Source organism: Prosopis cineraria, unplaced genomic scaffold (assembly GCF_029017545.1).
Source record: "Prosopis cineraria cultivar Desert tree isolate PC_DT_omini unplaced genomic scaffold, ASM2901754v1 PC689, whole genome shotgun sequence".
Classification (NCBI taxonomy): Eukaryota; Viridiplantae; Streptophyta; class Magnoliopsida; order Fabales; family Fabaceae; genus Prosopis; species Prosopis cineraria.
Window position 1 is genome coordinate 5,585 of NW_026556014.1, and position 20,910 is coordinate 26,494.

At 32.8% G+C, this 20,910-nt stretch overlaps 1 protein-coding gene across 1 annotated transcript; it reads right to left on the minus strand.

Annotated features, from left to right (window-relative positions):
* Nucleotides 1-13,841: 13,841 nt before the first annotated feature.
* LOC129298036 (zinc transporter 4, chloroplastic-like) lies at nt 13,842-17,201 on the minus strand. The gene is given in 5 exon segments (XM_054936427.1): nt 13,842-14,927; nt 14,930-15,281; nt 15,856-16,580; nt 16,917-16,962; nt 17,050-17,201. Coding segments are annotated over 5 exon segments (1,239 nt in total). The 5' UTR covers nt 17,065-17,201; the 3' UTR covers nt 13,842-14,826.
* Nucleotides 17,202-20,910: the final 3,709 nt, after the last annotated feature.

Consider the following 20,910-nt stretch of genomic DNA (forward strand, 5'->3'; position numbering starts at 1 on the left):
AGGCATTCACGTGACTTGATATATATAACAAAACAAAACATATCAATATATACATGCAAAGAGACAAGATATAAAAGCAAGTGTGGAATGCTACTACTCGACCTCCAGTACATGACAAAACCCTATCTGCAGTTTCGGTCCTCATATACATAATCAGTCTCATTTACTCGAACGGTCACTTTGCCTGATAAAAAGTTATTATATATATGTATGTATGTATGTATGTATGTATGTATGTATGTATGTATGTCTTTTTTTATTTTCATCAACTTGACCTAGATTCTACTCTTTTGGAAGTTAACCATCCTACGAGCACGGGTCAAAAAAACAAGAGTCATCATTAACAACACCATCATCTTTGATCTATGTCATAAAAATTCAACAAAATTCTACATTGGCGTTGGATATCTGACATAACCCTTGATCTCTTTTATCAGGATTTGATACCAGCTATGAGAAGAAACATGGGTAGAGTTCCTAAAAAAAATCCTGATCGTAAATTTTTTTTTAGGTACGTACAGTCACTATGAAGTGTTCTTAAAATTAAAGCGGGAGAACATTATTAACAATAGCTATGCTAAACAAATTCTTAAGTTTATTTAGTTTTAGTAATATCACTTTATAATTTAGTTGAGAGAGGCCTACCATTTGCTCTCAATGGGCAATATCTAGGAGAAGACAATCTTTATTGTCAACGAACTTGCTACTTGTGTTTTAAAAAAAATATCACTTTCATATCCCCATTAAACCGAGTTTTCAATGAGCTGCACTGCAGTATTTACGGGGAATAAATGTTTTAGGAATAATGAGGATGGTACTGCAGATCTGAATATAGGGGCAGACATGCATGATGTAGCGCCTTACTTCCTCAGTGTAGCCAAAGAAATCAACGTTGGCACTGCAGAGACAGTTTTTGTGAGAGAGACAGCGTCTCCCAGCAGTCCCCACATCCACCACGCCTCTTGCCATATCAATCATGTACGCCTTTTGAATATTTTATATCTATCTATATATATATATATATATCATTGTTTATTTACCTGGCCTGTCAGAATTTGCTCAGATTTTCTACCTCCCTGGTAGATTTCTTTTTTTTAGTTCTGTGTGTACTAGCTTTCTTCTTGCGCATGAAAACAATTACACTTTGCCCAATTCATATACAGCCATGACATTTAAAGGCTATTCACTTCGGATTTTGGGTAAAATAATACGTCTCAACTACGGGCAACCAGCTCATATGAGCTTCATGTGATTACATGCTCGCAGGCTTTGGATTGATGTACCTGAGAGCCATTGAATCAAAGTCATTCTCTCTTAAGGAAACAAAATACACACACACACACACACAAAAGCGCTGCCAGAATCATATACTCCCTCCAATCTTATTTATAAGTCATTTCTATTAACTTCATCAATATTAATACAATAAAAATATAAAAAATAAAATTGAAGTCATTCTCTCTTAAGGAAAAAAAAAAACACACACACACACACATGAAGCCCGACCAAAATCATATATTCCCTCCAATCTTATTTATAAGTCATTTCTATTAACATTATCAATATTAATATAATAAAAATATAAAAAATAAAATTTAGTAAAATTATAAACATAACCCTCAAAAAGTGAATAAACTATATAATATTATTTATCTATTTCTCTCTCTCTCTCTCACTTTCAAGGGTAATTTAAATATTTTATTTAAAATAAAATATCACTATCAATCTAATAACTTATAAAGTGAACTATTTCATCATTCTAGAAGATGATTAATAAAGTGGATCGAAGGGAGTACTTTATATACACAATTGAATTCACACATATATTTGTTGCGCGGATGTCATAAACTTATCCTCATCATCATCATCATGTATTCATGTTGATATATATAATTGAGAAAGACAGATACGATCCACACAAAAATAAAATCTAAGCGAAATCAAAACTTGAAGGTAGTACGTGCTATAGCTTCTGGCAGCCATTGGTGTGGTTTCAGAAGCTTGCTGATAATGTTGGTTGATTCATGTGAAGCTAGTATAATTAAACAATATATGTGCACGTAACTAGTCATAATTGGGTCTTTTTTGTGATGAAGAAGGAAACTACGTATGACACTCCTCTGGCCGCACAAGATCCCTTATCTCAGATCGACGTGGATCATAACATCACGATGGCGATGGAGGCTTTGTCTCAACATGTATAACACTAAATGCTAGTGCAAGTGGTTTTTCTTGTAAAAGGACAATATCGGGTGCCCCAAGACGAGTTAATTTTCTAAACCTGAGAGGCGAGAGACATCTTTATATATATATATATACACACATATAATCGCACGTCGTTAATGTTAACAATATTTTGGACAACGTGATTTTCTCATAACCAAGAAGTATATGCTACCATTATTCTGATTAAACGGCTAATGATCGATCTTGGCAAAAAGAAAAAACGGCTACTGGTCCAACGTGCATTTTATTACCCTAACAAATTTAATTGATACCGCTGAAAGGGAACCGAAAGGATAGGAAAGATGTAGGGAAGAGAGAAATATAGAGACATGAGAATACAATTATGGATAGTACTATGAATTATTCATCATGCATGGTTTTCATATTACAATCTCCCTTACATATATATATATATAGAGAGAGAGAGAGAGAGATGCTGACTTGCTGCAGACTTGATCCTTTTGTTCTTCTAATGTCTTGACTGACTGACTACCAACTAACCATTTTTAATATTTATATTACGAGTTATACATCTACGCCCCATTTCAAAAACCCTTGACCTCAAAGGTCCATTACAACGAAGCCTGGATGCTACTGTTGCAGCTGAACAAGTAAAATCCATCTGGCTTCGTCACCCAGATGACTTTTCCAGTGCACCAAGACTTTGGTGATGATCATTATCCCTTCTCTTTGACCCGTTATTTTATTCAGAGGAGTAAGAATGTAATAAGATGAATGCACACCAATGACGCCTTTTCCATTGATGTGAGGATGACGATTCTTCCGGAGGACATGCTTAATCTTTCTTTTTTTTCCAGATATGTACCGTTTGCATTTAAAAATTACTATTTTTGTATTTATAATTTTTAATTAAAAGTGATAAAATTAAATATATTCAACTTGAGTCTCAGACAAGATGTTCATCGGATCCAATCAATTTAAAAAAGAGATTTCAAGCCACCTTAATTAGGTTAATTCAAGTGTTATATGTGCGGTGAGGGGCTCCGGGGAGACGGTGGGCTTGGGCTGATAGAAGGGTATGCAAGATTTTATCCAAAAAAAAAAAATGAACACCTGTTTTAACGTATCATCCAAAAACTAACATTTTAATTACAGTTCACCCAGTACTACAATATAATATGGTGTTAAACACTTCTCTCAAGTGTAACGGGTTTGACCATTTACGAATGCAGTGTGCATGTGATTTTCCTCCCATTGGATGAAAAAGTACCTACAAGCTACTAATTGATTTAGTCTGAGTCAAAGACTTTGAAATATGGAAGTCCACACACCAAAAAGTTAGTAATAACTAATGAGTAATTAGGGTATGGGGCATGAGACATGAGCTTTCTCCCGTCCAGGCAAGAAGGGGGCCCTCAGTAATTTGCATTTAAATCTCTACGGCCCAATGGGCTTTGAGCCCAGAATACGCTCTACTGTAATTTTTTTGGGCCATGTCACGTGTGCCCTCTCCGCTATTCAATCCTTTCTTTTACTGTTACAAAACAAAATGGTTTCTTGTCTTGTCAGCTGTTAATAATATAACAAAGAAGTTGGTTTAAAAAAAGATTGGGCAACCTTTTGATTTCAGTCACAAGGGAGGGTCATCACTTTTAATTTAACGTCTTGCATGCAATTAACCTATTTAATTACGAAATGATGAGTGGTGAAAGATAATATAATTATCTTATTTTTATTAAAAGGTTGACAAAGATAACATACCAACTGGTTGGGGGAAAAAAGCATAATCACTGGTCACCTTGGTCTTAGTTATAGGATAAAGCTTTAAAACCATATTTAATCATTGATAAAGGATAAAGATATACTACTTTTATTTTATTTATAAAGAATAGGGAAGAATATTTATTGATCTTATTTACAAGCATCTCGATGATTATTGTATCTATATCCTTACAATTTCATCTATGTTAAAAGTTAGAATATTTTTGTTAAAGTATATATGTATTTAATGGGGATAAAGTTAAAAACTTATTAAATTTTAAAACAGAATTTATAAGATTTAAGATATTCTTCTATTCTGATGAAAAACACTTATAGTGACTTATAAAAAAGACCTTTTTTTAATTACAGTAAGATGTGCTAATTTCTATACACACTTATTGAGACTATTAATTTAATCAGCGAATGGAATAATTAAAAAGTCAAATATTTTTTTCAAAAATTTAAGGATATCTAAGGGAGTAACAAATTACACATTTTTCCAGCAAATGAGAGATTAAAGAAAAGAGAGCTCCTAACGTGTATATGTAGCACTATATAATCTAGTCATATCCATTAAATCAAGCTCTAAAATTGCAACAATTAATAAAAATATATAGTTTAAAAACGCTTAAAGTTTCAGGCAGGTGCATGGATTAAAGGTGGTGTATAAAAATGGGCCTGGCCGTAATAAATTAAATAGTTGTTGTATGGTTTCGGGGAAGGTGGACCTCATTAAATGAGAAAATTGAATTGAAGCTGAATACCAATTCTCAGACCTGGGCAAGAAGCCAAGCCGGAGCTAAAGGATAAAGACCACATAGTAGTGTGGACCGAGCCTCTGATTCTCTTCCGCCTACTTTCAAAACAGAAAATGGTGACCACAACCATAGCTCAGCTGATCTATCTTCATTTAAAATTCTGTACTTAGCGTAACTAGTTAGTTGACATGTCGTCTTCTGGTTTTAAGTTCAATCGGCCAATCTGTCCAGCTTCATAGACTGTCAGAGAGTCTTTTAACAGGTGTCTTGAATATAGGACGTGAAGAAACCATACATGTTCATTGTTACTGTTGTTCATCATATTCTATAATTGGCTGATGTTGAGACGGGTTCATTAAATCTGTGAAATTAATGATTTTGTTGGGATCGTGGGACGATGTCTGATCCATCATCCATCTGTATTAATTGGTCTCACCTACAAAGTATGAGTACTTCATTGCCATGGGCGTGCAAAGTGCACATTAAATAAATAAATAAATACGAAACCTCATTTTTGAAGTGAGAAATGTTGAGATTTTCGTCAAGAAGGTTGGCTTGGGATGAAGGGAATTAGAGGAACCAAAAAGAAACATAGCAGAAAGAAGCAGAAGAACTGAAACTTACAAACTTCAAAACACAGCTGATACTATTATATACACTATATTATATCATTGGCAAACACAAAAAAGCAGACAACAAGTCCTCGATCGTGAAACCCATACAAGCATGTCCTACAGTAATAGCCTTCGGGGACTCTACAAGACTACTGCTGTGCATTCCCCTGGATGATGAGGAGGATCAGAACTGAAAGAGAAGCAGTGAAGTTCATTCAAAACCACAGTTTGCTCTCCACGGGCTGACCCTGTTCCCAGCTAAGCACTCTTCCCAGCCATTCATCGTCCAGCTCGTCAGTCTCGCCGTCTGTCTTCATTCCCACCTTCGCCGTCGGAAAACCTCCGCCGGAGCCGACCAACTCGATTCCTGCCATCACCGTGGACTTTGAGTCGGAGACAGTGGCGCCACAGGTTCCGTTGTTGCCTGCGTCCGTCATATGAGGCGGTGACGATGGGTTTTCGGGCGGGGTGACGAGGGAGCCGCCTAGTTCGTTGTAAAACTGCTGCATCACCTCCTCGATCGTTTCTTCTTCAAAACAAAACTGCGCTGTTTCGCTATCGGATTCCGTCAGAAGCTCTTGAATCTTGCTGGCCAGAGCTTCTTCTTCTGTTGGCTCGGGCCTGTTTTCCATGAGGTGGAGGCCCCTGGTGAGAGAGACAGGTGAGAGGAAGGAAAATGGCTAATGGAGTGTGTGATGTGAGAGCGTATTTGGCTTAAATAGGCTGCCAAGGCTTGAAAATGAGGGGCCAAGCAAGATTGCATTGGCACTAGTGACGTGGCAGGTTTAATTTGATGCATTTAACAATTTAACTAAATTTATTTTATGATTTTACTAACATAAATATGCATCTACATGTAATGATAAAATTAATAATCACTTATTGTTGGTTGAGGTATTAAAGATTGTAAAATCTGAAACTCTCTCTTTGGTGAAAGTATGGACTAGCATTGCCTACATTTACAAATTACTAATTGAATACAGACTCAATGCGTTGGTTAATGGAAGTTATTTAGTTGTTCTACGCGTACACTTACGAAACAGTTACAGATTTGCAATGGTTTCGGACAACATGTGGCGCATTGAAAGCAAGTTAGGTCTGGAGGGTGAGGATTATGAGCACTTTAATTTCTTGCATGTCATCGTACAAGAGTCAGGTATATATAAGAGATTACTCTAATCTAACAACATGATTAACCAAAATTTATTTCAATCTTTATCAAGAGAGATGTTCACAATTATTATACAATTATGCCTCAAACATAATTATCTCTAATAAAAGAATACTTGTGTGTAATTAAAAATATAACAATATTTTTTTAATCATCAAATATTACAGCTTACACCGAAAAAAAAAAAGATTTTGTAGCATTTAAATGTCTGGTAATGCCATAGCATATTAAATTGGATTTTCTGCGTCAAATTATATAAGAGGATATGATTTCATAAGATTTTTCAAAAATCAAAATTTTAAGAGTTTGAATAATCAAACCTCAAATGTATCCATCCCTAAAGACTATTACTCATTTTATTAAAAAGTAACAGGGGTCTCATGTATTATGTTTTGAAATTCGCTGTAAGCTTATGTTCTAATATTTTTTTTTTTGGGGGATAAATGCAGAGTTACATTCTTAATTGTGAAGTATATGTTAAAATGTTGAATATCAGTTGCATGTAATTTCAACGAATCGATGAAACGGCCTCAATAACCAAAAAGTAACGAAAGGGAACGGTCTAAAAAATTGGTCTCAACTCATCTATTGACTGCTCCAGAGAGTAGTCCATTCACTCCTTTGTCCTCAACTGCCGACCTTGCATTTTAAGTAACATGAACGGTGAAACTGTTAACAAAAGGCAGAATGGATGTGTGCCCGGACAATGAGGTTACTAGCTATATGCCACAAAGCAATCTCTTCCATTTGACTTTTGAGTCATTGCCTCAGCCGATATATTTGACGTCCCATAAAGCCACTAAATTAATTTCATAATGATGGGGTGTTCATCGGCCTAACCGGGCTAAGGATGGGCCTCTGAATGACCCAGTTTTGTTGGTTTCTCACCAACGTTTTCTTTTATTATTATTTTTTTTCCAATCGACTTGAGATTTACAATTCAGAGAGATAGACGGAATTAAGAATTATTTACTGAATTAAAAAAAAAGAAGATGAAGGTGGGAATCATGGGAAAATTTAAATCCTCATGTCCGAAACCGAAAGAATCCAAATAAGACAAACGGATCAACATCCAAAAATCAAAACGGACCAACAGATGCAGCCAAAAAAAAAATTAAAAATCAAAGCACACCGAAAAGTACAAATACCCCAAATCACATCACAAACTTCTAAAAAAAAAAAATTCACAAACTCTACTTTTAGTCCCAACCCCCCCAAAAAAAAAAAACTCTACTTTTAGTCTTGCTTTCTCATTGATTCACAAAGGGTCTCTTTCTAAGAGTTTTCCTTCATTCAAATATTTCCTGAGTGGCAGATTAAGAATGTGTTTTTGTACGATTCAAGTCACTGTAATTCTTCATTCCACCAATAATAAATTTCACATCTTCGTCACCAAGTCTCGTCAAAATGAGAGAAAAAGGAAACATGAGAAAGCAACATATATCCCGGCATAACATTGGCAAACGGAGCCAAAGAAGACGGAAGGAAACACTGTATTTTTGGATCATAAAGAAACCACTTTATTTGGATCAGAACGAAACATGTTCGTTGATTAGATAGAAAAATCATTCGAATGACGGTGAAGTCGTTGGATTTATTTGTAGCCCGTAGTAAGTAACAAGTGAATGCCACGCCTAGAAAAGAAAACATGCAATACGGGTCATGTGCGGCCAGCCTGAGGGCCATTGTTTCTCCAGCATTCCCTCGTGGGAAAATAAAAAATTACAAATATGTTTGGAAAGGAAGTAAAGCTAGGAAAACGAGCTTAACCCGTCAAGTCAACCTTTATAACAGTAAGATTAAACTTGTAAATATGACTCTAAAATGATAAATGAGCTTTATGGTTTAAACAAGCTGGCCCTACAAGGTTGAGGGCCATCCCTTTTAATCCGTATATGTATATTTTTTTTTAATTAATTCTCATGATTTTCACTCTTCTTACATTTGAAAAAAAAAATAAACTAAATCTTACTTCACATCACATGTCAACCCATATCTACTAAGGATGGAAGGCTAAAAGAAAGGAAAAATAGCAATAAAGAATCACTAATCAAAATTTATATCAGCCAAGGCAAGGATCACTTGTTTTTAAAATCCAAGTGAATACGTATAGATTCAGGTTAGCCTTTATCAAGGAATATTCATTTAAATTTTAATAATAACTCATTTTAAATTAACAACAGTTCATTGTAACTTGTTTTTCATTCAAGTTTTGATAATAATTAGTCTTTAATTAATATAAATTTCATATAGAAATTCTTTGTTGCTATTTTCCCAAAAAATATACAACCTTAAATCTTCTAATTCATCTAAATTCATGATAATAATTTATTCAGTTCAACATTTACTTTTCTTTTTTTAATATACTTCTCTCTTTTTTGCCACTACAAGTTGTCCTTGCTTTTCAGCAAGTCATCGCATCGTCATCCTTGTCTTTGTCATCGTAACTCGCAAGTCATCATTGCTCCTATTTTTTCTCACTCTTCAATCGTCCCTGTTGCTCACTCCAATAATGCTCGATCCCAATAACCAAGTCTCAACAATGCTTGACGAGTTGACACTCGTTGTCATCGATTTCCCAAGTCCTCCTGTCACTTATCATGCTCGTGCATTCGTGACTCATGAGTTAAGCTCTATCTAATGCACATATTGTGCCTATGCTCTTGTTTTCCTCGATCTCCTAATCCTATATCTCAATCCTTTAAGGCTTAATCTCATCTAATCTCGATTGGGTATTTGTTAGCTTAGCCGATCCATTGCTTATTGCCTTACTATCATTTTATTTGTGTTTTTAGTTCATTTAAATATTATTTAGTTAGTTTTTTCATATCTTTCTTGATTAGGTATTATATTAGAATGAAGTAATTTTTTATTTAATTAAAAAATTTTAAAAAATAATTAAAAGGGCCTGGAGGCCACAGGGTCGGCCCTGGTGTAACATCCCAATTTAAATTTTAATAGTGAATTTGGGTTATTAGAAATTAAAAAAAATATTTAGAGATAAGTAAATTAAAAGGAGATGATTGTTAAATCTAATCAGGCTATAATTCTAAATTAAAATTTAAAAAATAATAATGAATTAATTAATTAAAAAATATTAAATTATTATTATTATTATTAAAAAAAGAAAATGTCTAAAGAAAGAAAGAAGAAGGAGGAGGAGGAGAAATCGTGCTTTCGGTGCTCTCCCACGGCAATCATGACACATATATATATAATAATAAAAAAAAGAAGAGAGAGGAAAGAGGAAACCAAAAAAAACATGTGGGACTCAGTATTTTTTTTATAAAATCACCCTCCTTCCTTCATTTCTTCATTTCATCCCTGTACGCGAGCTGAGGTAGAGAGCGAGCGAGAGAGCGAGCGATATTGATGGAGAGGCTGACTGATTTAGAAGGTGAAGCTCCATAATAGGATATTTCATATGAGATTTTAAGTATTCTAAAACTAGGTAAGTGTTCTAAACATTTTTCTTAGTCATATTTTCTCTTTGGTTTCTGATTTTGTGATGGTAGAAAATTTAGAATTTGGAAGAGGGATGAATTTATGTTGAATAAATATGATTTTGAGGTTGTTAGTAGTGTAATAAATATTTTAGAGTATTATTTTATTGATAGAATTAAAATTTGAGGCATTTGAGTTTGTCCCTAAATTTTTTATGGGTAGATTTTTGGTTAAATCTGAAAATATAAATTGATTTGTTGATATTTAGATGATTATTTGAGATAAGAAATAAATTATTATGGCTATAGAATAATGATTCTAGGTTTGAAATCAAGTTTGCAATTTTTGAGTATTTTTATGTGCGAATTTTTGGAATAAAAAGATAAATTTTGATATTAGAAAAATATTTGAATGAAATTATTGTGAAGGAGACTATTAAACCAAGTAGATAGGTTTAAATACATGAAATTAAATTTTAGAATTTAAGAGACTAAGACTAATTTCTTAAAATAAATAAATAAATAAATATAAAATAAAATAAAATAAATACTTAGGTGTTAGAGTATGAGTGAAAATTGTGTTAATAATATTATTGACACATTGGGATGTGATCAATTGTAGGTTAATTTTTTTTGACACCATTCAAGCTTTGGAAAGCTTTAGAAGTGTTGTAACTTGAGGGGTAACCTTTGACCTCTCAAAGGTTGAGGTAATCGGGGGAAATTTATTTTATGCATTTGTATATTAATTAATTAATTATGTTGGTGAGATAAAAGAATATATATATATATATATATCTAAATTTAAAATAGTTGTTTGTAATGCATGTGGCTTTGTTGAGACCTTATGATTTGTGACCAAGTTAATTGTGACTTGGTATAAGTAATGAGATTGATGTTGATGATGATGTGCACAATCTTGACTATAAATTATGAATTGTATATATGAATTTTTAAAATGCATTTTTTTTATTAGTATGATCATATGGCGGGAGTTTGCCTTAGTAAAGGAGTTAGCGATTACACAAAATTCATATGGTATTTGGCTATTAACCAATAATCCTAGGGGTTATAGCCACTACTTACCTTATAAGGTACTATAGCATTGTCCTATAAAAGGACTTGACCCTACTGGCCTACCTGAAGTTTTGGGTAGAGTTAGTTTTGGGTATGACACCCCATAGTGTGTGATTTGAGGAAAACTGTGTTCATAAGTGAGTAAGGTAACCCTGGCCCGGTAGCCCCTCATGATATGATTGAGGCTTTAGGTAGTCTCACCACATGGATGATCCCTTCCGATTGTTGGCCCACAAATTTCATGTCAGAGGAAATAAGGGGGAATATAAGGAAGAGATTGATCATGCATATTATTATTATCATGTCATTTGAGTGATTGATGGTTATGTTGAGAATATGATTATAATTGTAGAAATAAGAACATGTAGTAATTATGTGAATAATGTATATATGGCTATTTGTGCAAATTTTATACTTGACTTTATTCTTGAAATTATTCACATGAGTTAAATGTTAATGTGATTAACATGTTATTAATGTGATTGTTTGAATGGTCACCTTGATAAATTTATTGATTACTTGCATTCATAATTAATTATCATGCATTTGTATAACTTAGATATACCTTGGTTACTGAGTGGTTGCACTCACCATTCTCTTTTAACATATTACAGGAGCTAGCTCATTTGAGAAGAACAGAGGAAAGGAGTATTAGGCCAAGTGATAATAATCACTTCTGTAGGCCTCTCTCCTTTTATGTTGATATGTGTATTTAGTTTATGATATTGTCAATTAGGATAATATATTCTTGATCTATTTGCATTATGGGTTTTGTGTAGGATGAAAGGTATTTTGGGCTCTTAAGATTGTGTTTTGATGCTTGTATTTATTAATATGTCAAAATATTTGTGCAAGTAAAAATAGTTATTATCATGCTTCCACATATGTTTAATTGAATGATATGAGTTCTCAATATATTTCAAAGACTTGGGATTCCATTATACTAAATAGTTTGTGAAAAATAAATACATATTAAGAATTCATTTAGATTAATCTCGTATTGTATAATTCATTTGGGTTAGTCCTTGATTAATTATGATTAGTATGATAATTAAGTCCTAATTTAGGACGCCCGTTACACCTGGGCTCAATATGTCAAGAGCTGGGCTTCGTGTATTAAGGTATTAAAGAAAATTCAAACTTAAAAAGGCTTGTCCTTTTAGGCCTAAACTTGTCAAAAACTAACCTTGCAATGTCAAGTTAACCCATTTTTTGACTCTAAAGAGGAGGTGGGGAGATGCTCCCCTCTTCTCATTTAGTTGAGAAATTTTAGAGGGGAGAGGAGATCCCTTCCACTCATATTGCTTCTCTTTAAATTGAAGTTTTTTGAAGGAGAGTTAATTTTTTTTAACTATTTTATCCTTATTTAATTTTTAACATTTTAAGTATACTCATAACTAAAAAAATTTTCTTTTATATCATATAGTGCTTCACTCCAAGACCTCAACTGACTTTATTGAATTTTTTCAAAAAAGTCATATTTCATTATATTTCATTATAATTTAATTATTTTTTATAAAAATTGCTACCATTATAATTATTATTTAATTTTTTTTTATATAGTGACAATATGATTGGATGAGAGTAAATTTTTAAAAATCATGCAACTTACTTAGAATTTAAAAAAATTTAAACAACCTTAAAATATGAATAAGAAATTAATTATTAACTTCTCTCTTTTATCTTTTTTAATTAAAGTAAAAAATTATTAAAATTTTTTTTTCCCTCCTCAATAAAATTAAATAAGATAATAATAAAATCTTTCCTTCCGCAATCACCTCCTAACCCCATCAACCCAAATACACCTTAAATGGATGAAAACTCGTAATGATGGGGTTTTTTTTTTCTTTAAAAAAAATAATTTCCAATGTGATTTCCTGATTGATCGCACCTGTGATGTCATTTCAACACTGTCAAATAAAAGCGGCACATATTGCACAGAAAATGAAAGGGTACAGCCCGAAAATAAAACGTCCTCTATCACTTCATTATTTTGGTCAATATAATTATTGTGTTGGCCCTTTCTTCGATGCATACAATGCCAAGTCATTCAAATTCAATGAGTTGGTTCATTAGCAGGTACTCCTGTGTGTCGATAACTACTTAGACCGATTATTTTGCCAAATTGTCTCATAATTTAAAAATTAATTTTTATATATTTGATCATCCCCACATCTTTCTTTCTGCGGATAATGAGAGTGATTAATCTAGACTCTTGTTTGTTTTTTATTTTAAAAAATTATTTTTTTATTTTTAAAATAAAAAAATTTAAAAATTTATTTACGTGTTTTCATTTAATTGTTTTCAAAATTATTTTATTTTTAAAAACAAAAAATAGATTTAAGTAGTTTTATTTTTTTATTTTTAAAATACATTTTTTTGGCACTACACATTATATTAATTATTAAAAAGTATAGTTACTTTGATTAATTTTTATTATTAATCAAAACCATTAACTACCTATAATCATTACAATTAGTTCATTTTTTAATTTTAAAATTATTTTTAATTGATATAACCAAATGAATTTTTATTATTTTATTTTAAAAATTATACTTCTTTGGTTCCAAATTATAAGACACTTTTAGATAAAATTTACATATCAATAAATCTCATTAAATACACTTAACACAATCTCTTTTCAAAATAAAAATATAAATTTTTAAAAATATCATTATTTAATATATTAAAAAAAGTGATAAACATTAATTATACAGGAAGAAAAGTTAATATTAAAATAAGTATATTTAATGAAATTTCAATCTGCTTCTTCAAAAATGTTTTATAACTAGTATTATAAAAAAATTTAAAAAAATATAAAATGTGAATAGAGATGAAACAACCCTTGTCTTCTTGTTGTCTGTTTGTTATTGAATGGATATCTTTCAGTCCCAAAAAAAAACAACAAACAAACAAACAAACGTGCACGTGAGCGTGTGAACGATCACAATGCACTCCAAAATCAAGCCAGAATTAATATACAATTCTATCGCTATTTTCCATTCTTAGCACTGTGCCTTTCTCATATCCACCCACTAAAGTCGTGAAAGCGGGAGACGTCCACCGACTGAAGGAAGCGGCGGAAGGTAAAAGCTATGACGCCATGTAGGCTCCATCATTTCCAAAAAGTTGCAATAAACTCCAAGCCTGGACATCGATGTTAAGCGAATCATTGGAGGGATGGGGACGGAAAGGGAAGGTAAATTCTCACTTGGATGGGACAGGGAAAAGGCAGGAACTGCCTTACCCTCATTTTCGAGTGAAATTAAGAGCTATAATGTTACTTCAAAAAGAAAACCGTACACATGAAATTTACATAGAAAAAAATAAAACCAACCAAATTTTACCCTTCCCCTTATTTAGTAATACGGATGGGAGGGAAAATTTTATCCCTCCCCTCCAACCAACTAAATAGAGTGTTAATTTTTAGATATAGACATAATTATCATTTGCTCAACATTTTCCCTTGCCACATTTCAAATTTCCATTAAGAATCATGGGGTATCAACAAGGACATTAAAAATAAACTAATTCTTGGGACGAACAGAGACCATCATCCCATCCCTTGGCATCCTTTCTCTCGTTAACTAGTTGCTGCACGTTTTGAGGGAAGAGGGCATGTTGGAAGACAGGCATTGACGACGAACGACCCTGTGTGTTTGCTCCCTTTTTCCTCGCTTGCTATGTGTAAATTAGATGGGGACTACTGCGAATATCTCATACTCGTCTCCCTCCAATCTTCACGTTATTCATCGCCCCCCTCTGTTATAGAATAGTAAAATACTGTGCTCTGAAATCTTGGAAATGAAAAGGAATCAGGCCCAGATTGCAAGCGCAGACATCAATCCAGCCCCGAGAAAAAGCATGCAATATGAAGCTATCTGCAGCCTAAAGTTACAGCTCATTCTCTTGCTCAAAAATCAGCAGCTATCAGGTCTACTAAAGCCATATACACTAAAATCCCAGCTGACAAAGCGTCCAATATGCCTTCGGTTATGAGTGCTCCCGAACTGTATGGGTTATATCCTGAAGAAATCGCTGTGCCTATTCCGATACCCAACGGCGTTGTCAGGGCAAAGAAGCAGGCCATTATGGTCGCTGATGAGGTCTTAAATTGAGCTTGGGAGATACAGCCTCCAAGTGCGAATCCTTCAAAGAATTGATGAAATGATAGGGCTGCAATCAGCGGCCTTATGGTACAAGGGCTCTGCGACACTCCCAGAGAGAGCCCGATTATCACTGAATGTGATACAATCCCAAGCTCCAACACCTGCATATATCCAAGTTGGACAGCACATGACAACTTGTACAATTGGAGCTTTTCTTTTCTTCTCTTTTTTAACTGATCCAGATGCGCCTTTACAGAGAAACCCGAAAATAAAAAATGTTCCTTTACAAACAGGTACACAACATAATATCAAGTGTAAACTACTGTCACTACCACATGTATCGATGCTAATCAAATTCCTCAGACAGAAACAAAACGTCGAAAGAATAATTAAAAGTTTATTAACTATCTTCTTTGCCCGCCAAGGCTACCGACTACTATTGACTATTAATTGGGCCAGAATAGTTAAATTTATACTCAGGCTGATATGATAAATGTAAGGGCCAGTATAGAAGCAACGGGCCAGAGTTGTGTTAATATTACAAGTGGCCCAACTGGCCGATGCACGAGTTACCTTCTCCATAAGAATTGCAGAACCACATGTCAACTACAGCTTTTATATGTAGAAGCCATTCAAAATTGACAAAGATAAAAATTGAGATTTCGAAGATTTTGATCAACGCTGAACAACAAACTCAACGTGAGAAACAAAATAGAGACAAGAGTAGTGTATTACCTGTGAAACGACGACATGGCGTACACCGTCTTCATCCTCATCGTCTCCGAATTCGTGTGAGTGGCCATAGCTCTGTCCTGTGACATGGGACTGTTCCTTGACGCCACCACGACAAGAGTCGTGGCCTTGTGGGTGGTTGTGCCTATGGTGCGCTGCGTGAGCATGCATCCCCACTATGTGCATTCCGCCGCCTTCCTCTTCCCCAAACACTTTCCCACTCAAGTCCCTAACCTCCACAACGGGCACGATTCCCGATTCCATGCCCGACTCTGACGTCCCGACCCGTCCTTGGATTTCGGCGTCCCGCGCCATCCCCTGTTTCCGTTCATAATATTGGGTTCCCACGAAATCAACCAAGAGTGTTAAGAGGGCTGAGATCATGGCGAAGAAACCGGTAAAGGGGAACTTGGACCATGGATATTGGGGCAAACAGGGATTTGACAGGGCCTCCGACGAGTCCGGTAACATGTGGACAAAGCCGGTGGCCAGAATCACTCCTGCCGCGAAAGCCTTGGCGGCAACGAAGAGGCTGCCGTCTGTGCGGAGATTACACCGATGTTTCCCGAAAAGAGGTAAGGCTACTCCGGTCATTCCCGCGATGAGTATGGACGCGATCGCCACAAACTTGAGGACGAATGCGGCAGAGTCGTCTCGGCAGAGCTCGAAGTCGCTCCCTTCGCAGCGCGAGTTGGTCATGGTTTCATACAAGTACTGGAACAGCGATCCTTTTTTGGCAAAAAAATGAGTGCAGAGATTTAGAATCCCTTTCAAAACAATTGACCTATGCCAGTTTTGCAAATCAGGATTTTTGAACTCTCTTAAACGGCTCCAATTTAATTTAAATTCAATGAAAGGGAAGAAATTAATGAATCAAATACTAGGATTTTGCTTCACATATCCAGCGTTCACGTGCGTATTTCAGTTCCTTCAGGGAAATCAAGTTCGTTCAAATTGCATCCAATTCTTCACACGTTGATCACAGTAGAAACACAGACAATAAAAAAAAAGAATTCGATTGTTCTGGGCCAGTGGGGGAAGAAAGAGAGGGAATGAATTATTACCTGATTTTCCTAAAGGACGCTCAAGCTGGAAGAACGACCAGAAATCCTGAGAGGAGAAGAAAAGGCGTGTGAGCACAGAGAAAGAAAAGATCCAAACGCAAAGAAAAAGGAGAAAGAGTGAAGAAAAACCAACCTGGAAAAGGGACATGGGAAGAGGTTTTAAAGAGCAAAGGAAGCGTTGGAGAAGGAAGGAGGAGAACGGGACATTTATAGGCAAGAGGAAGAGGGATAAGAGACGGGATCGGAGGTCAGCGAAAACGGAAGGATGTAAGGAGAGAAGACTCGAAGAGGGTAGGGAGTGAGAGAAGTAGAGAGACAATGTCATCATTTTGAAGAAAGAATGGGTGGGAAGAAGCGGGTAGATGCTCTGCTCGCTGCCCTGTTGCATTCGAACTAGGGCGACTATGTCGACATAGTTTCGTTATTATTATGAAATGAAATTCTCACCCTCCCACCCCCTGACACTTTCTTATTTTATGTTAGGTATTATTTTAAATTAAGCTTTTTTTGTTTTTGGCCCTTCTCCCGTAAAAATTAATATCGTGTTCTCTCTCCCGCTCCAGATTCTTTCTTGGACCCTCATATAAGAGAGGTTCGTGGGCCTCGTACCACCCAAAAAAGGAAGAGGATAACCGCACCGCATGTAGATTTTACTCGATGATTGATAATATTGTGTTTCGGGATTGCCATGAGGATAAGGGCTTAATAAGGGCTTTGTTTGGTGACTTTGGTCTTTGGTGGTTGGAAATGATGAAAATGAAATAGCTTAAAAAATTAAAAAAAAAAAGGAAAACTCTTTATTTTAACATAAAAAATATTAATCCTTTCATCTCAAATTATAAAACATTTTAAAATAAAATTTTACATACCAATAAATTTCATTAAATATATTTAATAACCTTTTTTAAATAAAAATATAAATTTTAAAAAAACTTATCATTTAATATATTAAAAATAGAAGAAACAAAATTAAATATAGAAAGAGAGATTGTAATATTAAAATTTGTGCATTTAATAAAATCTTAATCTATTCTAAGTATCTTATATTTTAAAATAATTTTTTTTCAAAAATATTTTATAATTTAAGATGGGGAGTATATTTTTTTGGGAAAGTCCGATATTATACATGTGCTAATCATCATATCCTTCACAAATCTCATCAATAATTACTCTCATCTTTATAAATTAAATTACTTATTCTTCTTTATCGATATGGTTGACATATTTCTCATTTATATTTTAATCATCTTATTTGTTTTTTAATCTATTTTATTATGGGGGTGGATTATTTGAAATTGAGAATCGACATGAAATTTGTCTATTTTAGAGAAATAAAAAAGATTTTATATTTACAAAAATAAAAAAAATTATACAAATTTATGAATATCAACATTAGAGTATTTAATTTAATGTTGGGATCGTCCCCCTCCCTACCTTTTCTTTTCTTTTGTTTTTCACCAGATTCTCTCTCGTGGGTTCAGGCCTGAGGTGCTCCTCGAGAAGTGCGGGGATCACCGCCCAGCGTATATACGATGCGCGTTGATGATTGATAGCGGATGTTCTGCCTGTTTGTATTGGGGATTTAATCGATTTTAGGGGCAAAAAAATTAATTAAGTCATAATTTATTCAAACATCTGCTTTTTTTCAAAATCAATTTTTTCCCAACGTTCCAAATCTCAGCTTCTCCACTTCTACGTGTTTTTGTTACAAAGTTATATGAGCAAATTACATAAAAAATCCAAAAAAAATCACAAAAAGGTACAAAATTTAATAAAATTAAAACAAAACTCTTTTTTCTTCTTTTTTTTTCTTAATAAAATTTGAATCTTTAAAAAAATTACTAACATGAGTATCCAAACAGATTGCGTTATAAGTTATAACATAATCAATTATGATTAAAATCTATCACTTAATCAATTATTTTTATAATCTATTATACTCAACTGAAATTCAAAACGGACCTGTTATTTCTCATTTTTGAATTGCCTAACTGCGGTGATTTTGCACCAAAAAAAAAGGGGGGAAGGTGTTTAACTGTGGTTCTTTTGGACCTGAATCCTCTCAAATTCTCACTCCCTCAGCCTTGGCGGGAAAATTTACACCCTTCAATTTATATTTAATGCCTCATATTTTGTTACATCAGCTCATATTAAAATAATTTTTACATCTTATTCCACTACTTTGTATACATATTTTTAGGATAATAATTCAAATTGATCTTTTTATTTTTTTTATTTTCAAAACTTATCCTAATAAATTACTCTATAAAATTTTTTAAAATAATTTTTTGTTAAATAAATCTGGTGAGAATTTGAGTAAGTCATATTGTAAGCCCCTGTTCACCTATCCTAAAAATTTTTATTGAAACATTTTATAGAGTAATTTATTAGGATAATTTAATGTTTTGTTAAATAATATTTTAGGACAAGTTTTGAAAATAAAAGGGAAACATTATAATAAAATTATAAACATTAAAAATATTTTAAAATTGATAATATTTATAAATATTAAAAGAGTTTAGTAATTTAAGATATTAGCAATAAATTTAAAATATTTTTACACTTTATAGTTTTATTTTTTAAAATAAAAAAAATAATATTTAAGAGATTGAAACTTCAGAAATTAAATTGTAAGAGGCAAAATTCTGAAACTAATTTACAATAAAATCAAAATTTCAAGAATTGAGTTATAATAAGTTAAAATTTAGGGATTGAGTTATAATTGGGTCAAAATTACAGGGATTAAATACTTAATTTTTCAAATAAAAAATAAAAAATAGTTTAAATCATTATCTTAATAATACAAAAAAAAGTGAAGTAAGGTGTAAGAAAATATTTTAAAAAAATAAATTATTTTAATATAATATGATGTGGCAAAACATGAGGCATTGGATGTAGACTATAGGGTGCAGCTCTCCCCGCCGCTGAGGGACGCTAACAGGGTGAGAGTCTGAGAGGATTCGGTTCCAGTCCTTTTATATGATGTTTGCAGAAAACATATAGATGCGACAAAATTCAAAACTGTAAGATAAATACAAAAGAACGATGAAATTAAAAAATGACCATTTTAAAATTAAATATGACCACTTGTCTATGCAGAACATTGGATTTAATCATTTAAATCAATATGAACTGATTTGAAGTTGTTGAAGTCAGTTGGGGGGTTTTATTATTGGAAAAACCTGCTTGCTTGAACTTATATATGCTTTTTAACTAAATCCAAATAAGTTAATTTTCAATTTTAAAATAAGTTAAAAATGTAAATAAGACGATATAGTTTCAGAGTAAACGATGGATGAAAAAGTCATTTGCTTAATTGACATAAAAAGGCATATAGGCTTGCATTTTTAAGTGTTACCAGGCTTGATTATTAAGCATAATATTTTAAACACGCGAATGTCAAGATTCAGCATGAAAATTATATTTTGAATTGAACAAAACTTATGAATTTAGGATATGTTTGTTTTAACTTATTTTATAAAACGAATCACTTTTTTTTTAAAAAAATACATTTTGTGAATTTTTATAATATTTATTTAAATTTTTAAAAATAATCAAAATTTGAGAAAAAATATATATTTTTAATTAGTTTAAGAAGCTACTTTGAGTTTAAAAATAAATAAATGAAAAGGTATGTTTTAAAAGGGCAAAACATGTGAAGATATTATAAATTTTTTAAAAAATAAAATAATAAATTATTTTAATAAAATATAAATTAAAAATTAAAAATAACTAACAAACCATCACTTTTATATTTTGTAACCACATATAAATAATGTCTTCTTTTTTAAAAAATTTTATAAAATAAATATCTTTATATAAAACTTTTAAACTATCTAAAAATTACTTATTTTTTAATTTTAAACAAATGAATCCTTTATCTTATATATTTAAGGTGCTTATTTTCAATTAAATTAAAACATGTGAATCTATTATTATAGGTTATTTATTCTTTAATAATTTCTTATTATTAATATTGTTGAGGTATTAACAT